The 20,964-nt window shown below is 36.1% G+C and overlaps 1 protein-coding gene across 21 annotated transcripts in view; it reads left to right on the forward strand.

Moving 5' to 3' along the window:
* The window catches only part of CCDC138 (coiled-coil domain containing 138), a 136,194-nt gene extending 115,732 nt beyond the window's left edge, over nt 1-20,462 (forward strand). For 14 of the 21 annotated variants that reach the window (XR_014315210.1, XR_014315211.1, XR_014315212.1 and 11 more), the window contains 2 exons: nt 17,953-18,091; nt 19,937-20,462. Coding sequence is in view for 15 of the 21 variants with exons in the window: in XM_082744241.1 (XP_082600367.1) it covers nt 17,953-18,091; nt 19,937-20,102 (305 nt within the window). In the remaining 6 variants the exon portion in view is untranslated. Of the gene's footprint in view, nt 1-17,952; nt 18,092-19,936 lie in introns of those variants that run through there. The other 7 variants (XM_082744234.1, XM_082744236.1, XM_082744235.1 and 4 more) reach the window with 3 other exon arrangements.
* The last annotated feature ends 502 nt before the right edge of the window (nt 20,463-20,964 follow it).

The raw sequence follows: 20,964 nt of genomic DNA on the forward strand, positions 1-20,964 counted from the left end.
TGTATTGAAATAGTACACTATCATAAGTTAGTTTTTCTTTTTTCTTTTCCTTTGTATTTTAAAGGAAATGTTAAAAATGTTTTATAAAGTGTTTTGTTGTAAAAAGATGGCATGAGTCACTGAGTTAGGAACTGCTCCTCTAGTTCAGCTGCTTATTTTGCATATATAGGCATACCTCTGGGAGATTATAGGTTGGCTTCCAGACTACTGCAAAAAAGTGAATATTGCAATAAATTGAGTCATATGAATTTTTTGCTTTCCCAGTGTTTACAATATACTGTTGTCTTTTAAGTGTGCAATAGCATTATATCTTTAAAACCTATGTACATACCTTAATTTTAAAAAATACTTTATTGCTAAAAACTGCTAACCATCATATAAGCTTTCAGTAGGTTGTAATTTTTTTTTTTTTTAGATTTTACTTATTTATTTGAGAGAGAGAGAGAGCATGAGAAGGGGGAGGGTCAGAGGGATAAGCAGACTCCCCGCCGAGCAGGGAGCCTGATGCGGGACTTGATCCCAGGACTCTAGGATCATGACCTGAGCCGAAGGCAGTCACTTAACCAACTGAGCCACCCTGGCGCCCTGGTTGTTATATATTTGCTGGTGGAGGGTCTTGCCACTGTCTTGATGGCTACTGAATGATCAGAGTGGTAGTTCCTGAAGATTGGGGTGGCTGAGGCAAATGTCTTAAGACAAGTTTGCCACATTAACTCTTCCCTTCATGAACAATTTCTTTGTAGAGTTTGATACTGTGTGATAGCATTTTTACCACAGTACAGCTTCTTTCAAAATTGTGGAGTCAATCCTCTCAAACCCTGCTGCTTTATCAACTAAGTTTTGTGATATTCTAAATCTTTTGTTGTCATTTCAACAATCTTTATAGCATCTTCACCAGGACTAGATTCCATCTCAAGAAACCACCTTCTTCACTCGTCCATAAGAAGCAATGCCTTATCTATTCAAGTTTTATCATGAGATTGCAATAATTCAGTCACATCTTCAGGCTCAACGTCTAATTGTAGTTCTCTTGCCATTTATACCACCTCTGCAGTTATATCATTCACTGAAATCCTGAACCTCTTCCCTGAAAGTCGTCCAAGAGGGTTGGAATCAACTTCTTCCAAATTCCTTTTGATATCGTATCTCTTGAATCATGAATGGCCTTAATGGTGTCTAGAATGGTGAATCCTTTCCAGGTGGTTTTCAGTTGACTTTGCTCAGGTGCATCAGAGGAATCATCATCTGTGGCAGCTATTACCTTACAAAATGTATTTCTTAAATAATAAGACCTGAAAGTCAAAATTACTTCTTGATTCATGGCCTGCTGAATGGTGGTTGTGTTAGCAGACATGAAAATAGCATTAATCTTCATATTCCCATCAGAGCTGTTGGGTGACCAGGTGCATTGTCAATGACCAGTAATATTTTGAAAGGAGTTTTCTGAGCAGTAGGTCTCAATAGTGGGCTTAAAATATTCAGTAAACCATGTTGTCAACAGATGTGCTGTCATCCATGCTTTGTTGTTCCACTGACAGAGCACAGGCTGAGTAGATTTAGCATGATTCTTAAAGGCCCTAGGATTTTCAGAATGTTAAATGAGCATTGGCTTCAACTTAAAGTCATCAGCTGCATCAGCCCCTAACAAGAGAGTCAGCATGTCCTTTGAAGCTTTGAAGCTGTGCATTGACTTCTCTCTAGCTATGATGTCCTGGATGGCATTTCTTCTAATAGAAGTTGTTTCATCTACATTGAAAATCTTTTATTTAGTGTAACCACCTTCATTATCTTACTTAGATCTTCTGGATAATTTGTTACAGCTTCTATATCAGCATTTGCTGCTTCACATTGCATTTCTATGATATGGAGATGGCTTCTTCCTTTAAATGTCATAAACCATCCTCTGCTAGCTTCAGACTTTTCTTCTACAGCTTCCTCACCTCTCTTAGTCTTCATACAGTTGAAAGGAGGTCCTTGCTGTGATTTAGACTTTGACTTAAGGGAATGTTGTGGCTGGTTTGATGATATATCCAGGCTTTTTTTCTATCTTAGCATTCATGTACTCACTGGAGTAACATTTTTAATCTCCTTCAAGAACTTTCCTTTTGTATTCACAGCTTGGCTAACTGTTTGGTGCAAGATGATTAGCTTTTGACATATCTTGGCTTTGGACATGCCTTTACAGCATGTTCTTCCTTTTACTTGGGCATGTAGAGACCACTGTAGGGTTATTAATTGGCCTAATTTCAGGAGTGTTGTGTGAGAGAGTAGGAAGGCCTGAGGAGACGGACACAGAGTGGGGGAATGGCTATTTGGTGGAGCAGTCAGAACACACAGAGCATTTATCAGTTAAGTTCACCATCTTATACATTGGTGTGGTTTGTGGCACCCCAAAACAATTAAAATAGTATCATCAAAGATCACTGATCACAGATCATATAACAAATATAGTAATAGTCAAAGATCACAATAAAATATTGAAAGAATTACCAAAATGTGACACAGACATATGAAGTGAACAGATGCTTTTGGAAAGATGTCACTGATAGACTTGCTTAAACGGGATTGCCACAGACCTTCAATTAGTAAAGCAAAAACAAAAACCCACAATACCAGTGAAATAAGTGAAGTGAATAAAACATGCTATGCTTGTAGATAAATGGCTACCTGACGCTCTGAGAAATTAAGTGACTGGTTTAATGTCACATGGCTATGGCCATGGTGGTGATTAGGAATAAATTAGTCTTTCAGAAAAAGAGAAGCTTCCCTTGGACTTAGGACCCTAGAATTGAGAGATTCCAGAGCAGAAAGTAGTGTCAGCACTCACTGTGTCCCAGGGATTAAAAAAGAAAGGAAAGTGGGGATAGTAGGGGGAAGCTTTAGAATTCTTTCAGGAATGAGCAAGTAGAGGAAAGAACAGGGATTTGAGCAGACTAGGAACTCTGTTTGGGTTTGTCCTACTCCAAAAAGAGCCTTTGTCTCTGGACTAACACTTCTCTCACCTCAGGCCCCTGACAAACTCCATCATCTTTCAAGAAGTAGGAAATCTTAAGTGTGTTTTATAGCCCACCTTGTTCCATAAGGGAGTGAAGGTAAACTTGGAAAAAACTAAGGAGGGGAATTTCTGTAGAGTTGGGTGTTTTCAAAAAATTACCTGTGGATATCCTTCTTACTTTTGTTTTTGTTTCCTTTTTAGGAATTTATTGACCTTTATTCAGTGAAAGGATGGGCAGCTGATGTTTTTTGGTTGACGTTGAATGTTGCCATATTATAACTTTTGAAGATTTATTTAATTTAGAGAGAGAGAGAAAGAGTACGTGAGCAGGAAGAGGAGTAGAGTGGGAGGAAAGAATCCCAAGCAAACTCCACACTGAGCATGGAGTCTGATGTAGGGCTCCATGACCTGAGATGAAATCAAGAGCTGGATGCTTAACCAACTGAGCCACCCAGGTGTCCCAGTCATGTTATAACTTTTGAACCATCAGAACTGGAAATTAAAAAGCCTTACTATGCAAAAGTTATATATTGTCCCATGTAATAACATGTTAATATGTATATCTGAGAGCTGAGAGTTTGCTTTTAAAATAATTTTATTCTGATTATCACTTTGTCTTAGAATTATGAAAAGATTAAAATAGCTGCTATTTGGAAAATAGGGACTTAGATTCTTAGCATAAAAACTACATAAAGTACTCTAGTAAGTTACCAACAGGTTGATGTTTAACATAGGCAAGATAATCATTACCAAAGATTGTACTGAATTGCTGATAGCATATACTTTTTAGAAACAAACAGCTGCTTTTGAAATATTGGCAGGTCTTAGATAGATAATTCTCTTGTGAGATTTAAGTGATTGACTTTTAATTAATAAGAATGTTTATTTTCTTATGTTGCTTGCTAATATAGTATTTTGTCAAATATTAGTATAATGTTGATACAGACAGTTCTTATGTCACTTTCCTCTTACTACTGAAAATAACCTATAACTGAGATTGATTGTGTCTTCGGGTAATCCTTTCAAATTGGAGATTTAAATACTTTCCACCAAGCTATAAACTACAATATTACATAAAATATTGTGACTCAAAAAAGCATTGAAAAAAATTGTTTTCAGGAGATAAGTTAGCCCCTTGTGGCAAACCTTATGGGCTCCCTCCCCCATCACCATTCCCATCCCTTTCTCTTTCACCTACTCAGTGCTCTCACTGACAGGAATGGCCATATGCGTGACACCTGTGTGGCCATTGAGGGGGATATTGGAATTCCACTGAGAGTTTCTAGGAAACTATATTTTGGCTTTCTGATAAGAGGGAACATATGATTGGCACTGTCCCTACACTACACCCTTCTTTTTACCTTGTCCTTTAGAGCCTTTTGACCATGAATTATAACGTGAAGAAACAGTCTGAAATGAAGAATTTGGGTTTCTGATGGCATTATTTTGCACCAGTCCTAGAACCAGTTCTAGGAAGTGCCTACCTCTTAAGAGAGAAACAATAATCTGTTTGATTAAGCCACTAAAAATTCTGCTTTCTTTAAAGTCTTTATTTGGAAGGTAGAGGTTTATTATTTTAAAATTCAAGTGGAGATAGATGTCAGCAAGGTGGTAGACTAGGATGCTCCAGCCTTCATTCCTTCACAGAAATATCAAATTAATAACTACAGACTGACTAAATTAACTTTATAGGAGCTCTGAAAACTAGTCAAAGATCTGTAGCAGTCAACCCAATGTATATTCAAAAAAAGCCGTATTCAAAAATATTAGGAAATTTTGTTCTCTTTTTTTTTTTTTTTAGGTTTTTTTTAAATTGATTTATTTGACAGAAATCACAAGTATGCAGAGAGGCAGGCAGGTGTTGGAGAGGAGGCTCCCCTCTGAGCAGAGAGCCGATTGTGGGGCTCGATCCCAGGACCCTGAGATCATGACCTGAGCCGAAGGCAGAAGCTTAACCCACTGAGCGACCCAGGCACCCCTTTTGTTACCTTTTTATTGCCTTTACGCCACCCCACTGCGGTACAGGGCAGATGGGAGGAAATAGTCAATTCATTACTCTTTCCCTCAAACAGAAAAGACAGAGTGAACTAGTTTGAAATATTCTGGCCTATCTGGGTGGTCCAAAGGATTGGGTTCTCTCTTTGCCTGACTCAGAGCATGGACTAGGACATTTATAAATAGATTGGATCTCAAACTGAAGGCTGAGAAGGGCAGTGGTAGGCACCAGGGCACTTGAAAGCTGCAGGGTACGGTAGACTGCAGATGCCTGGGACAAGAAATTATAGACAGACTAGTATAGTACAACATCTGAGGTGTGGAGAATAAGCTGGGGTGAGACTCTGGGAAATTAAAACATTTAAAAGCAGCCAGGGGAAATTGGAAAAAGAAAAAGCACACTCAGGGTGCCTGGGTGGCTCAGTCAGTTAAGCATCAGACTCTCAATTTCATCTCAGGTCATGATCTCATGATCCTGGGATTAAGCCCCACATTGGGCTCTGTGCGGAGCGTGGCATCTGCTTCTCCCTTTCCCTCTGCTCCTCCCCCCACTCATGCTCGCTCACTATCTCTTGTTCTCAAACAAATAAACTCTTTTAAAAAAAGAAAGAGAGAAAAGAAAAAGCACACTTATAGACCCTGATAGGACTTACACCTAAAAAAGACCTGAGAAGACCCTAGGCCTATACTTTGCATTATTCCCAAGGGCCCAGGGGACTGCTAATTAATGAAGAAGATCTTCCATACTAGTCTGCAAAGACTAGGAAAGGTGGTCATTTTTCAAATGATAAGTTTTCAGCAAAAAAATAAGGCATACAAAGAAACAGAGAACATGGCCTATTAAAAAATAAATAAATAACTAAATCTTGAGAAAATATCCCCAAAGAAGCATGCAAAGAAACTCACTCGGGAAAGACTTTAAAGCAACTATCTTAAATATACACAAGGGCTAAAAGAAAACACAAAGAACCAAAAGAAGTCAGGAAAACTGTGTATGAAAATATGAGAATTTCAACAAAGTGCTGGAGTTTAATAAAAAGGAACCAAATAGAAATTCTCGAGCTGAAAAATACAGTGACTGAACCAAAAAACACTAGAGAGTTTCAACAGCAGATTTAAACAAGCACAAGAAAGAATCAGTGAACTTAAAGACAGGCATTTTAAATTACAGGACTGAGGAGCAAAAAGAAGGAAAAATGAAGAAAAGGGAACAGAGCAGAGCCCACGGGACTTACAGGACATCACGAGGCTGGTCAATATGCATATCATGGTAGTCCCAGAAGAAGAGAGAGAAGGGGGGCGGAAAAATTTGCCCCTTCAATAATCTATTTGAAAAAATAATGGCTGAAAACTTATCAAGTGTGAAGACATAGTTTTACAAATCTTAAGCTCACCGAATTCCAAAGCTCAGTGAACTTCAGAAAAACCCAAAGAGCTCACAGTGAAGACACATGATAATAAAACTGTCAGAAGTCAAAGAAAGAATCTTGAAAGAAGCATGGAAAAATGTGGTATATACATAAAATTGAGTATCATTCAGCCTTAAAAAGGAAGGAAATTTTGACACCTGCTACGACTTGGATGAACCTGGAGGACATTATGCTAAGTGAAATTAGCCAGACACAAAAAGACAAGTTTTATATGATTCCACTTACACAAGATACTAAAATAGTCAAATCTATAAAGAGAGAAAGTAGAGTGTTGGTTGCCAGGAGCTGGGGGACAGATGGAAGTGGGTGTTAGTGTTTATTGGGTACAGTTCCTTTTAGAGAAGATGGAAAATTTCTAGAGATGGATGGTTGCACAACAATGTGAATGTACTTAATACTAACTGTAACTTAATAATGATTAAAATGTAAGTTTTTTGCATATTTAACCACAACTTAGAAATTAAATAAAAAAGCTTTTAGAACTTAAAAAAAGATGAGGCTAAGGATAAATGTAAAAGTGTGTTTTTTTTTTAAACATCACCAAACTATCATTTAGAAATGACCGTCATTGGGGTGCCTGGGTGGTTCAGTGAGTTATGCCTCTACCTTTGGCTCAGGTCATGAGTCCAGGGTCCTGGGATCAAGCCCTGCATGGGGCTCTCTGCTCAGCAGGGAGCCTGCTCCCCCCTCCCAGCCTGCTTCTCTGCCTACTTGTGATCTCTCTCTGTCAAATAAATTAAAAAAAAAAAAAAAAGAAAGAAAGAAAAGAAGCGACCATCATTAAATGTTATTTCAGATACCTTTCTGTAGTTGTGTACATATGAAAATATTGATGAATGGATAAACAGATGAAAATACTTTTACAGAAATGATATTGTTATACATGTACTTAATGAAATCTTTTTTCCCCAAGTTTTTATTAAAATTTCAGTTATCTTACTGAAATCTATTTAACAGGAAAAATGAAATGGATTTGAGTTATAAATATTTTATATCACAAATTCTTTCTGTTAAGAAAAGGTAAAAAGCATTCTTTTTATTTTTTCAATTGTAAAATAATATAACAAAATTTACCTTAGTAGTCATTTTTAAAAATTAATTAACTAGTTAATTAGTTAATTTAGAGAGAGAGAGTGAGCAAGCAGGGGGAGGGCCAGAGGGAGAGAGAGAGGCAGGAAATCCAGAGCAAACTCCGTGCTGAGCATGGAGCCTGATGCTGGTCTTGATCCCTGACCCAAGAGATCATGACTTGAGTCAAAACCACAAGTCAACCAGCTGAACCACCCAGGCGGCCCTACTGTATTAGTCATTTTAGTGTATCCTGACTTTTAAATACTGTTTTCAGTTTTAGACATTTATTGACTCCTAGCTAGGAAAGATGAAGACAGCAGCACTAGTGAACTTTCCATCTCCCCTTCCTTGACTTCCTGACATTTTAGTTGTTTTGGGTTTTTTTTTTTTTTTTAACATTATCACAGTTTATATTTTTCATTCTGTTCTGTGGCCATAATTTGCAATGTGCTTCATGTTGATTTTCTTACTACTTTGCTTTATATTAGTTTTACATCAGTTTATATTCAGTGCTCAGAAATAGCTCTTTTACCATAACATCCACATTTCTGTGTTCTTATTTTTGAATAATCTCTTAATTGTTCCTTCTCCCATGTGAGTCCCACACCCCTTCTCCCCAGTTAACGTAGTGCTGAGTATAGAGGTATAAAACTTGCTTTCTTTTGTTCAAAAATTTGCAATCTGTGCTTTTACTGTTACAGAGAAGTGAAAAGACAGTCTGATATTTTTCCCTGTTAGTGATAATTTATTCTTTTGCTTAGAGGGCTAATGACTATTTTATCTTTGAAGTTTAGGGTATTCCTTGCTATTTAATGTTCTGAGGCAAATTTTCCTGGGTCACTATTGTGCTTTTTCAATCCGCAGATCCACTTCTTTGTTCATTTACCATTTCATACATCAGTTGACCCCTTGAACAACACAGGTTTGAACTGTGCCTACATGGATTCTACATGGATTGTTTTTTCTTTCTGTAAATATATTATAGTACTGTGGATGTATTTTGTCTTCCTATGGTTTTCTTTCTTTCTTTTCAAATTTTTACTTGAACTCTAGTTAGTTAATATGTAGTGTAATATTGGTTTCAGGAGTAGATTTTAGTGATTTGTGACTTAAACAACACCCAGTACTCATCACAACAAGTGCCCTCCTTAATATCCATCACTGTTTGGCCTATTCTCCACCTGCCTCCCGTCCATCAACCCTCAGTTTGTTATTTTTCATTAAGAGTCTCTTATGGTTTGTGTCCCACCCTCTTTTCTCCCCCTTCCCATATATTCATCTGTTTTATCTCTTAAATTCTACATATAAGTGAAATCATATGATATTTGTCTTTCTCTGACTGACTTATTTCACTTAGCGTAATATATTCTAGGACTTTATAAAGATAAAAAGCTTTTGGACAGTGAAGGAAAAAACAAAACTAAAAGGCAGCCTAAGAATGGGAGAAAATATGTGCAAATGATATTATCAGGTGAAGGACTAGTACCCAAGACCTATTAAGAACTTCTCAAACTCAATACTCCAAACACAAATAATCCAGTTAAGAAATGGGCAGAGGACATGAACATTTTCCCAAAGAAGACATATATGGCTAACAGACACATGAAAAGATGCTCAACGTAACTCATCATCAGGGAAACATAAATCAAAACCACAAGGAGATACCTCATACCTGTCAGAATGGCTAAAAATCAACAACACAGGAAACAACAGATGTTGGTGAGGATATGGATAAAGGGGTACCCTCTTACACTATTGGTGGGAATGCAATCTGGTGCAGCCACTCTGGAAAGCAGTATCGAAGTTCCTCAACAAGTTAAAAAGAGACTACCTTACAACATAGCAATTGCACTACTAGGTATTTACCCAAAGGATACAAAAATACAGATTTGAGGGGTACATGCACCCCAATCTTCATAGCAGCATTATCAATAATAGCCCATATATCCATATAGGCTATATGTGCATATATAGATGCACCCACACAATGGAATATTGCTCAGCCATCAACAAGAACGAAGTCTTGCCATTTCCAACAATGTGGATGGAGCTAGAATGTATTGGAGTATGTATTAGAATGTAATGGAGACATGTCTTGAAAGATGTTGCTGTGGTTGATGTCGAAGAGATTACTGCCTATGTTCTCCTCTAGGATTTTGATAGATTCCTGTCTCACATTGAGGTCTTTTTTCCATTTTGAGTTTATCTTTGTGTATGATGTAAGAGAATGGTTGAGTTTCATTCTTCTACACATAGCTGTCCAATTTTCCCAGCACCATTTATTGAAGAGACTTTTTTCCACTGTATATTTTTTCCTGCTTTGTTGAAGATTATTTGACCATAGTATTGAGGGTCCATATCTGGGCTCTCTACTCTGTTCCACTGATCTATGTTTCTGTTTTTGTGCCAGTACCATGCTGTCTTGGTGATCCTTGCTTTGTAGTAAAGCTTGAAATCAGGCAACCTGATGCCCCCAGTTTTGTTTTTCTTTTTCAACATTTCCTTAGCAATTCGGGGTCTCTTCTGGTTCCATACAAATTTTAGGATTGTTTGTTCCAGCTCTTTGAAAAATGCCAATGGAATTTTGATTGGGATGGCATTAAAAGTATAGATTGCTCTAGGCAGTATAGACATTTCAACACTGTTTATTCTTCTGATCCATGAGTATAAAATGCCCTTCTTTTTGTGTATTCAATTTCTTTCATGAGTGTTCTGTAGTTCCTCGAGTACAGATCCTTTACCTCTTTGATTAGGTTTATTCCCAGGTATCTGATGGTTCTTGTTGCTATAGTAAATGGAATCGATTCTCTAATTTCCCCTTCTGTGTTTTCATTGTTAGTGTAAAAGAAGGCAACTGATTTCTGTACGTTGATTTTGTATCCTGCCACATTACTGAATTGCTGTAATGAATGCTAGTAACTGAATTGAATGAGTTTTAGTAGTTTGGGGGTGTAGTCTTTTGGATTTTCCCAAAAACCCAAATAAACCCAAAATAAAACTTTCCCATATAAAGTATCATGTCATCTGTGAAGAGAGAAAGTTTGACTTCTTCATTGCCAATTTGAATACCTTTTATTTCTCTTTGTTGTCTGATTGCTGTTGCTAGGACTTCTAATACTATGTTGAACAAGAGTGGTGAAAGTGGGCATCCTTGTTGTATTCCTGATCCCAAAGGGAAGGCTGTCAGCTTTTCCCCATTGAGGATGATATTTGCTGTGATATTTCTTGTATTGGGGTATTACATGTTTTTCTTACACTTGATGAAGTTGAGGAACGTTCCCTCTATTCCTATACTTTGAAGCGTTTTAATCAGGAACAGATGCTGTATCTTGTCAAATGCTTTTTCTGCATCATTTGAGAGAACCATGTGGTTCTTCTCTCTTCATTTATTGATTTGTTCTATCACATTCTTTGATTTGCAAATGTTGAACCACCCTGCATCCCATGGATAAATCCCACCTGGTCATGGTGGATAATCTTTTTAATGTACTGTTGGATCCTATTAGCTAGGATCTTGTTGAGAGTTTTAGCATCCATTTTCATCAGGGATCTTGGTCTGAAATTCTCCTTTTTGATGGGGTCTTGCTAGGTTTGGGGATCAGGGTAATGCTGGTTTCATAGAAAGAGTCTGGAAGTTTTCTTTCTGTTTCTGTTTTTTGAAACAGCTTCAGGAGAATAGGTATTATTTCTTCTTTGAGTGTTTGGTAGAATTCTCCAGGTCCTGGGCTCTTGTTTTTTGGGAGGCTTTTGATCACTGCTTCAATCTCTTAACTAGATACTGGCCTATTTGGGTTGCCAGTTTCTTCTTGGTTCAGTTTTGAAAGTTTATAGGTTCCAGGAATGCATCCATTTCATCTAGGTTGCTTAACTTATTGGCATATAACTATTGATAATAATTTCTTATGATTGTTTCTGTTTCCTTGGTGTTAGTCATAATCTCTTTCTTTTCATTCATAATTTTATTAATTTGGGTCCTCTCTCTTTTCTTTTGGATTAGTTTGGCCAGTGGCTTATCGATTTTATTGATTCTTTCAAAAAACCAGCTTCTAGTTTTGTTGATGTGTTCTTCTGTATCTCTAGTTCCTATCTCATTGACCTCTGCTCTAATCTTGATTATTTCCCTTCTTGTGTATGGGGTTGGCTTATTTTGTTGTTGATTTTCTGGTTCTTCAAGGTGTAAAGAGAGCAAGTGTATTCTGGATGTTTCAGTTTATTTTTTTTGAGGGAGGCTTGGATGGCTACGTATTTCCCCCATAGGTCCACCTTTGCTGTATCCCATAGGTTTTGGACCAATGTGTCTTCATTCTCATTGGTTTCCATGAATTGTTTACGTTCTTATTTGATTTCCTGGTTGATCCAAACATTCTTAAGCAGGGTGGCCTTTAGCTTCCAAGTATTCGAATTCCTTCCAAACTTTTTCTTGTGGCTGAGGTACAGTTTCAAAACATTGTGGTCTAAGAATATGTGGGGAATAATCTCTTTTGGTTTCAGTTGAGCCCTGATTTGTGACCCAGTATGTGGTCTGTTCTGGAGTAAGTTCCATGTACACTCGAGAAGAACTAGTATTCTGTTGTTTTAGGGTGGAATGTTCTGTATATATCTCTGAGGTCCATCTGGTCCAATGTGTCATTCAATGCTTTTATTTCTCTATTGATTTTCTGCTTGGATGATCTCTCTTTTACTTAGAGATGTTAAGATCCCCTACTATTAATGTATTAGTATCAGTATGACTATCTTAACAGTTGGCTTATGTAGTTGGCTGCTTCTGTATTGGGTGCATAAATACTTACAATTATTAGATTTTCTTGGTGGATAGATCCTTTAAGAATGATGTCATGTCCTTCTTTATCTCTGACTGCAGTCTTTGGTTTAAAATCTAATTTATCTGATGTGAGAATCACTACCCCAGCTTTCTTTTGAGGCCCATTGGCATGGAAGATAGTTCTCCATCCCTTCACTTTCAGTCTGGATGCATCTTTACATATGATGTCTCTTGTAGACATCATATGGACAGGTCCTATTATTTTATCTAGTCTGCAACCCTGTGCCATTTTATGAGAGCATGTAGGCCTTTCACGTTGGGAGTGATTATTGAAAGTAAGTTTTTATTGACATCATGTTGCCTGTAAAGCCCTTGTTTCTATACATTGTCTCTGTAAATTTCTGTTCTATGTCACTCTTGGGTTCTTTCTTCTTTTATAGAACCCCCCTTAATATTTCTTGTGGTGCTACCTTGGTGGTCACATACTCTTATAAACCTTGCCAGTCTTAGAAGCTCTTTATCTTTCCATTCATTTTGAGCGTCAGCCTTGCTGTATAAAGTATCCTTGGCTGCATGTTCTTCTCATTTAGTGCCCTGAATATGTCTTGCCAGCCCTTTCTGGCTTGCCAGATTTCTGTGGACAGGTCTGACTTTATTCTAATGGGCTTTCCTCTGTACCTAAGGAATTTCTTTGAGTGCTTTTAACGAGACTCCAAGTTAATGCTGGTCCCCAATCACAGGGCACTCTCATATTGGGGTATTACTTTCCAGTGGGTTGCTTCTGGTGGCTCCCTTCCCCTTCTGTTTATCTTCTGATATCAGTCCGAACATTCCCACTGTGTTTTACCTTTTCACTGGCGTCTTCCACCACCTTAGAGATCCAGAAGTGTATAATCCTACATCTCATGTGTATTCAGAGTGTTCTGGTAGATATTTAGCTCACTTTAGGGTGACTGGTTGAAACAGGATCTCCTATCTCTCCGCCATCCTGTCTCTCCCTCTGTACACAGATTTTTGACTGTGTAGGGTTGGGAGGGGTCAGCACCATAAACCCTATGTTGTTCAAGGGTAAACTGCAATATGTATTATTTTATTAACTTGATATCAAGAATACAAATTATCCTTTTTTGGATCTTTTTTTGATAGTCTTCCATATCTTGGTTTCTTTCTGATTATTTCTTTATAGCATTTTCATTGGTATGATTTAGGATTATCTCAAATTTTTATGATAGTAATCAAATTTTCAGCTATATTATTTCAGTTTTGTGATTTATCAGGGTTTTTTGTTTGTTTGTTTGTTTGCTTAAGTAGGCTCCATACCCAGCGTGGAGCCCAAGGTGGGGCTTGAACTCACAACCCTGAGGTCAAGTTAGATACTTAATCAACTGAACTAGGCACCCCTAAATATACATTTTTTAATGGTGGTTTTTAAATTCTGTCTTTTAAAAATCTTTTTGTTGATCATCTTTTCTTATTGTCTAGCCATGTTTTTATTAGGTTAATATATAATTCAAAAGTCTTATGGAAATCTGTTCTGTTTTTTGAGTTGTGTTTTCTTTTACATTTTATTGTCTTGTACATTGCCATAATCCTTTCTTATTGATTGATTGACTGATTGATTGATTTATGTAATATGTATGCCATGCTGTTTCTCCTCTTGTTTTCAGTTGGACCTCCATATCCATACTTTATGTGTGTCCTCATAGAAGGGATGGGGCTCTCTCTTCATACTACCATAGCCAAGTCCAGTTTTCATTTTCTCCCTTCCAAGCTACAGTTTAAAAGCCATTTTCCTTAATATATATGTTTTTTCAGTGCCCCATGGGTGTATTAATAACATGCTGTTAGATTCTCAGGACTGTTCTTACTTCTGAGATTTGACTAAATATCTTGTTTGGTTCATTTCACGTTAGGAAAGTGGGTGGTATGAGTATCCTGTTCTCACAGAGAAATTCTTTTGGCTTTAGACTGGCTTCTACACTATACTGCAGTCTGTACTCAGGAACATTATTTTCAGATAGACCCTGGAAGCCAGCCCCTTTCTCTCTTTTCCAGTCAGAAGATTGAAAAGGTAACAACAGCTGTTTAGTTTGTTCTTCTTCAGGTTTGGGGGCTGTGTTAGTAAGAATTCCCAAGGTTTTGTCAACCCCAGTATATGATATGGAAGATATTGTTAAGGAGGGGTGGACCCTGGCCATATTTCTAACTCTTCCCACTCTATAACTTTGTTTATATCCTAGAACATTTTTTAAGGTTTGTGACTTCAACTTCTGCCTCTTTTTTGGTTGTTGTTGGTGAGGGTTTGGGGGGGGGGTTTGGCTTTAAAGTTTTAATCCTTATGACTAAGTATTAGGGGAGAGAAATTTTATCAACCATTTTTATCTTCCCATTTTAATGTAGGAATCAGTGAATTAGTGAAGAATGTAGGAATCATGCTAAGTAATTTATCCTGTGTTACATGAATTTTAGAAGACAAGTCATCTGGCTTATTGGGCCTTCAATTCCCCCCCCCCCACTTTTGTACTAGCCACCTTTATTCAAATTAAAGTTCTTCTAAGCATAAAAGATGTATCTGAACATCGGATTAATGAAAAAATGTTAAAACTGCGGTGTTTCAGTCTTAGAGTTAAACCTAACACAATGCATATAAGAATATCAGAATTTTCTTTCTTTTTATGCCTTTCTCATAGATTTAAAAGTATGGTTGGAAATCAAACTAGTGAATCTACTTTACTTCTAAAAGACCTTTATAAGCTTCACATTTTAAATGTGCTGATATATTAAAGTTTTTGGATGGTCTTGGCTCTTTTCCATTATATAGGTCATACAAGGGAGTTCACTTTTTTTTTTTTTTTTAAGATTTTATTTGGGGCGTCTGGGTGGTTCAGCGGGTTAAAACCTCTGCCTTCGGCTCAGGTCATGATCCCAGGGTCCTGGGATTGAGCCCCGCATCGGGCTCTCAGCTCCATAGGGTGCGTGCTTCCTCTTCTCTCTCTCTGCCCCTCTGCCTACTTGTGATCTCTGTCTGTCAGATAAATAAATAAAATCTTGAGATCATTGTTGAGGCCTTTCTGATAACATGAACAGTATTAACACATATTTTTTATGTTATATGTATTATTTTATGTTACATATATTATTTTTATGTCATGTATTATATGCTATATTCTTATAACAAAGCTAAAGAACATCAGGTGAACATCATAAGGAAGAAAAAATTCATCTACAGTACTCTACTGTATTTATTGAGGAAAAAATTGTGTATACATAGGCCTATGTAGTTCAAACTCAAATTGTTCAAGGGTCAACTGTACAAAAAAAAATTGTAACTTTTTAATGTGGCTTTTAGGTTTTTAAATTGAGAACATATTGTAGATCAATATTATAGATTGTTGGTATATTAAGAACCCTCAGTGGACTTTCTGGTAGTGACTTACATGATTGTTCTTTATCCGCTGCTTTAAAATTAAAATCTGTTAGTCATGTAATATAGTTACCTTTCTTGTTCAGAGTTGACATAAATCATATGTGTCAGGATCTGAAAAAAGAAGACTGTCAGTTTTAATGAAGCAGCTTGAAATATCAGTTAGTCCATTTCTAATGATAGCTGGCTCCATTGGTTAAGCCTCTGATTCTTGATCTCGGGGTTGTTGGTCTCCATGCAAGGTGTGGAGCTTACTTTAAAAAAGTAGTAATAAATGTTCTTTGTAGATTATGTGTGCTATATTTGTAACCTACATTTTCATTCTCTAAGAAGATTCTGTAACTGAGATACATACATGTACATGCACGCACGTACACACACACACACACACACGACTTTTGGTGAACTAAGTGTAGTCCGTACTTGGGTTAGAGTGCTGTGGGGGTAGTATTACATTTTTTCCTCCTACTTTTTACTACTTGGTAAAATGCAGAGGACAGGTGACCATTGCTCTTGCATTCCACTGCTAGCATGCACCACCTTTCATTTTCTGTTACCACAACATTGCTCTGACTTTACTAGTGTGGATTTTGTTGGTTTCATTATTGAATAGTTTACTTTACTCAGTAAAGACAGCCTTTTAAGCTGTGCTTATAGATTCAAAAAGAATGATGAATACATAGCTATCATATTTTTATGTCCTTTGTCCTTTTTGTTATTGACTTATTTATCTGTGTGAAATAAAGTCCTGTATTCACTCCTCTGAATTTTACAGAGCCTTTTTACATAGGAATTTAACTACTGTAAAGGCCATAATTTATTATTTTTCTATGATTTTTGCTTCTTTTCAAGTTTCCTAATTACCATTATTAGTGATTTACACCTTACAAAGCATTTTTATGCATTATTGTATTCAACTCATAACCACTTTAACAGATCTTTTAGTTTTAACTATTGCAAACTTTACTGTGGCCCTTATTCTCAAACCTTTGCATACATTAGATTCAGACACAGTTTTAGAGGCAAAATTGCTGAATCAAAGAATATACCTGCTTATAAGCCTTTTGATACAAATCTGTCAATTCTAATTATTTTATTCCTACTGAGGTTGAATATTTTTTCTGTATTTATTCCATTGTGATTTTTTGCTTGTGCCCTTTGTTCATTACTAAAAATATTAGGTCCATCTTTTTCTTACTAATTTATAAGAGCTTCTTTTAACATTATCAGTCTTCTAGTAAATATATTACAAGGGGATTTCCTCTTAGTGTCTCTGCTTCAAGTTTGACATTTCCCTTTTGTTTTGCTTTTGTCTTTTAGAGCTTTTGCCTTTTAAATTTTGTAACTTTTTTTAATAGGCAATAAAATTTTATACTTTGTAAAATTCTTCAACCTTTTATGAATCTTTTCACCCTTTGGCTTTTGTCCTTAAAGAGTTATTTCCAGAGTCCACAGTCTCTCATGGTTCCTCTCCCCCTCCAATTTCCCCCAATTCACTTTTCCTTTCCTTCTCTTAATGTTCTCCATGTTATTCCTTATGTCCCACAAGTAAGTGAAACCATATGATAATTGACTTTCTCTGCTTGACTTATTTCACCAGCATAATCTCCAGTCCCTTCCATGTTGATACAAAAGTTGGGTATTCATCCTTTCTGATGGCTGAGTAATATCCCATTGTATATATGGACCACATCTTCTTAGAGGGGAGAGGGTGGGGGGATGGGTAACCCACTATTAAGGAGGGCATGTATTGCATGGAACGCTGGGTGTGGTACATAAACAATGAATCTTGGAATACCGAAAAAAATAAAATTTTAAAAAACTAAAAAATAAAATATTCTACAAAAATAAAAGTTATTCCCTAGTCATTGATTATGTAAATTGTCACTGACACTTAAATGAAAATCTTAAATGTAAGGTTTTTAAAAAGATTGCTATCCACAAATATTTCTTATTGCTAATTATTTAAACTCAGCCTACTGTTAGGAACTTTTTGAAGAAATGATCTTTCCCCATTCTTCCAAACATGGGATTTCTGCTAAATACTATCTAGTGGAAGTTGGATATTAGGGAAAATAGTCTTTGGTTTACATTGTTCAACAAAAGCCAATGGAGATTTTCATTTTTCAAATGAAGGTATTTTTGCTCAAAGTTTAAGTGTGAAAAGAATGAAAATCCAAATTAGTATTTATGAATACCTTACATAGTTCTGGTTTGTTATCAGTTTCCTTTTAGCTACACCCTAACAGCGAAGCACTGGTGATTTGTTTTGCAGAATCCTTGCAGCCTTTCCTGGAAGCCTGTAGCAACACTTTATTTTTTCGTACTTGCTCTGTGCTACTTCGAACCCCAAAACTTGATCTTCAAATACTAGAAAAGCTCAGTATTATTCTGCAGAAACTTTCCAAAATAAAGTAAGAATATTTTTGTTTCCTAAGATTTTTTTTTTTGGAAGATCTCTTATTGCAATCATTTAGGCCTTTCTGAATCCTATACTGACTCAACTTTGTTTATTAAGTTACAGGTTCCAGTAAATATAGAATCTTGAGATTCATGATATATTAATGCATGTCTAAGATACATTCGGAATGACAAATGAGAATTAGAGCATTATCTAGGAATGTCTTGTTTCTGTAATTCATTTCTGCTAAATGAACCTTATATCTAAGGTTATACCACAGAGTATGCAAAAACAAAGAGCAGTTTTTAGCATCCATGTGGCAGTATCAGAGTGAATTACTGCACACTGATACTCTGTAATACCACAGGTGAAAATTAAAAGAGATATTAAAAGTCTTGTCTATCTACAGATCCTATTGATGTACTGAACTGAATTTAGGGAATGAAAATGAAGCAAGCAGGAGAGATTTAAAATGATAACTGGTAACTGGTTTTATTTTAGGAAATAACCATGGGCTTGTTATGCCACTAATTGGATTTTATTATAATTCTTTTTGCATTTTTTCTTCTTTTCCTCTGATGCAAACATTGATATAACCAGTTACTAAATTATAAATAAAGAACATAGATTTTAAGCTTTATTTTCTTTATTTTCTTGGTAGAGTCTCATGTTTCTTTTGAGGCAAATTAAACACCTGTCTCATCTCATGTTTATAACAGTAAAATTTCGGTCTTGTTTAGCTCCTCTGCCCCTTCCCTTTCCCCTTACCTGTGATTTGCATGGCGTGAACTTTGGTGTTTTACCAGACCTCAGTATACTTGAATAGTAAATACAACACCTCTTAAAATTATTTGTAGATATGTGACAGTGGGTCCATATGTTCTCCTTGCTGCCTAGCATACAATATCACATCACAGTAAATTATTAATTGTCAAATTGTAATCTCATACTCAGCAAGTTTTGGACTGGCATCAGTTAAGCTTATCAGTTCATTGTCTTCCTTCATTTGCAGACTGACTGTATCATGGTTGTCTTGATTTGTATTTGGTAAATTCTCAGGAAGACCTGTTATAATTTACCTGTGGTGCCACGAAGCTGTAGTAACATTACTTAAGTTTAATTGGGTCTTAGCTCTTAATTTGTGGGATTTTTTTATGTAGTCTCAGAGTTGTTTTTTTTAATGTACTCCCTTGAGCCAAATCATTTTACTATTGATGTGTGTTATAGCTTACGTTCATTTCAGAAGGAGAGCTAGAGCAAAGCTCCAGCAAGAGGGTGGGGAATAATGCGCAAGAAGGTCTTAAAATAAAGCTTTAATAGCACAGAGATGTGAATCGTTTTGCATTAAGTGGGTGGTTACATAAGTTATTTGATAATCTCTTTCAAGACGTAAATACATGGAGACAAGGAAATAAGAAATATATTTCAGATATATTCTGATTGAAAATCAAATTACTGACTCATTATTGGAAGGAGGATAATTGAAAAAGTATGTTGGAGCTAAGCCAGAAAGTAACCCAGTACTCTGCTACTTACTTAAAATAAGATGACCAAGTATTTTTCTTTCTAACTGTGAGGGGAAAAAAATATTCTCAAACATTTTAATGGTGACTAAGGTGCAGTTTTCAGGATTATAAAGCATATTCTCTTCTTCTTTGAATACTTTGCGACTTTAAACTTATCTCCTAAAGTCTGTTTTGTTTGTCTTGGCGTATTAATCCTTTAGTTAACCTATGTTCTGCTCTATGTTGGAACCAGTTGCCATTTGCTCACGTTTACAAGTAAATGATCTCTCCTTGTCATTTCAGGTAAACTCCCCGAGAGTGTGCGCTAAGTTAATGTACTTATTCTCTTACAGGAGTAACAAGAAGCTCTTTGAACTTTTTACTATTCATCTGATGCTTCAAGAATTACAAAGGACAACACATCCAGAGCATGCCTTTCTCTGTATTAACCTAAATTCAACTCTGTTCAATTTGGGTTTGACAAAATGCAACTCCCTGGCCTCCAATGCAAGCCATTAGACTGGCTTATTATTATTTTATGTATATGGTATGTTGTTCCTTATTTGTAAGATTGTGAAAATTACCAAAGTAACTAAAAGTCTACCAAGTAAAGTTATCAGTAGCATCATTTATCATGAAAAGTAGATTTTTTTTTAACTTTTAAAATGAAATCTATAGAAGCTGTGGACTTTTTGGACTGATTCAGTACTTAGTACTTACTAAGTTGAACTGAATCAGTAGTAGTACTTAGTAAGTACTACTAATGTAGAAAATGGAATTTCCAGAATTAATGACAGTGGGGTTACTTTTTATAAGTGTTTTAGGAAAATTTTTAAATTATGTGATTATTTGGAATAAAATTGGTGTTTGTGTGGGAAAGAGGATTAGATCATGTTGTCATTCTTTCTTAACGTGTTAGCAATTTCCCCTTTCAGAAGCAAAAATCCATAACTTCTAACTTGCCATCTTCATATTATAACTTTTGTATAGAAACTAGATTCACAACAGTGATTTTTTTATTGTGCTGTTCAGAGTACTTTAAAAAAAGAATTTTTTCTATTTTTATTTTTTCCAAAACAATTATCACCAAAGTATATGCATACAACAGAAGTTAAAAAAAAAAAACTGAAAAATAAACAAAAAAATCTTAGTCCCAACACCCAGTGATATGTCTTGCTATAGCCAAAGAGGAGTGAAATAGCCACAAGTCTGGGTGAGGCAGAGGTTTGGTGAGACTTTGGGCAAAATACTGCAGAACAAAAAGAAGGAGCATGGTCCTAAACACTTATAAAATTATTATACTCTGTGACTATATAATTTCATTTCCAGAAACTGGGTGAAATTTTCAGGAAACTTTTGGTCTCTTCAAAAGACTATAAGA

Source organism: Mustela nivalis, assembly GCF_964662115.1.
Source record: "Mustela nivalis genome assembly, chromosome: 8".
NCBI lineage: Eukaryota > Metazoa > Chordata > Mammalia > Carnivora > Mustelidae > Mustela > Mustela nivalis.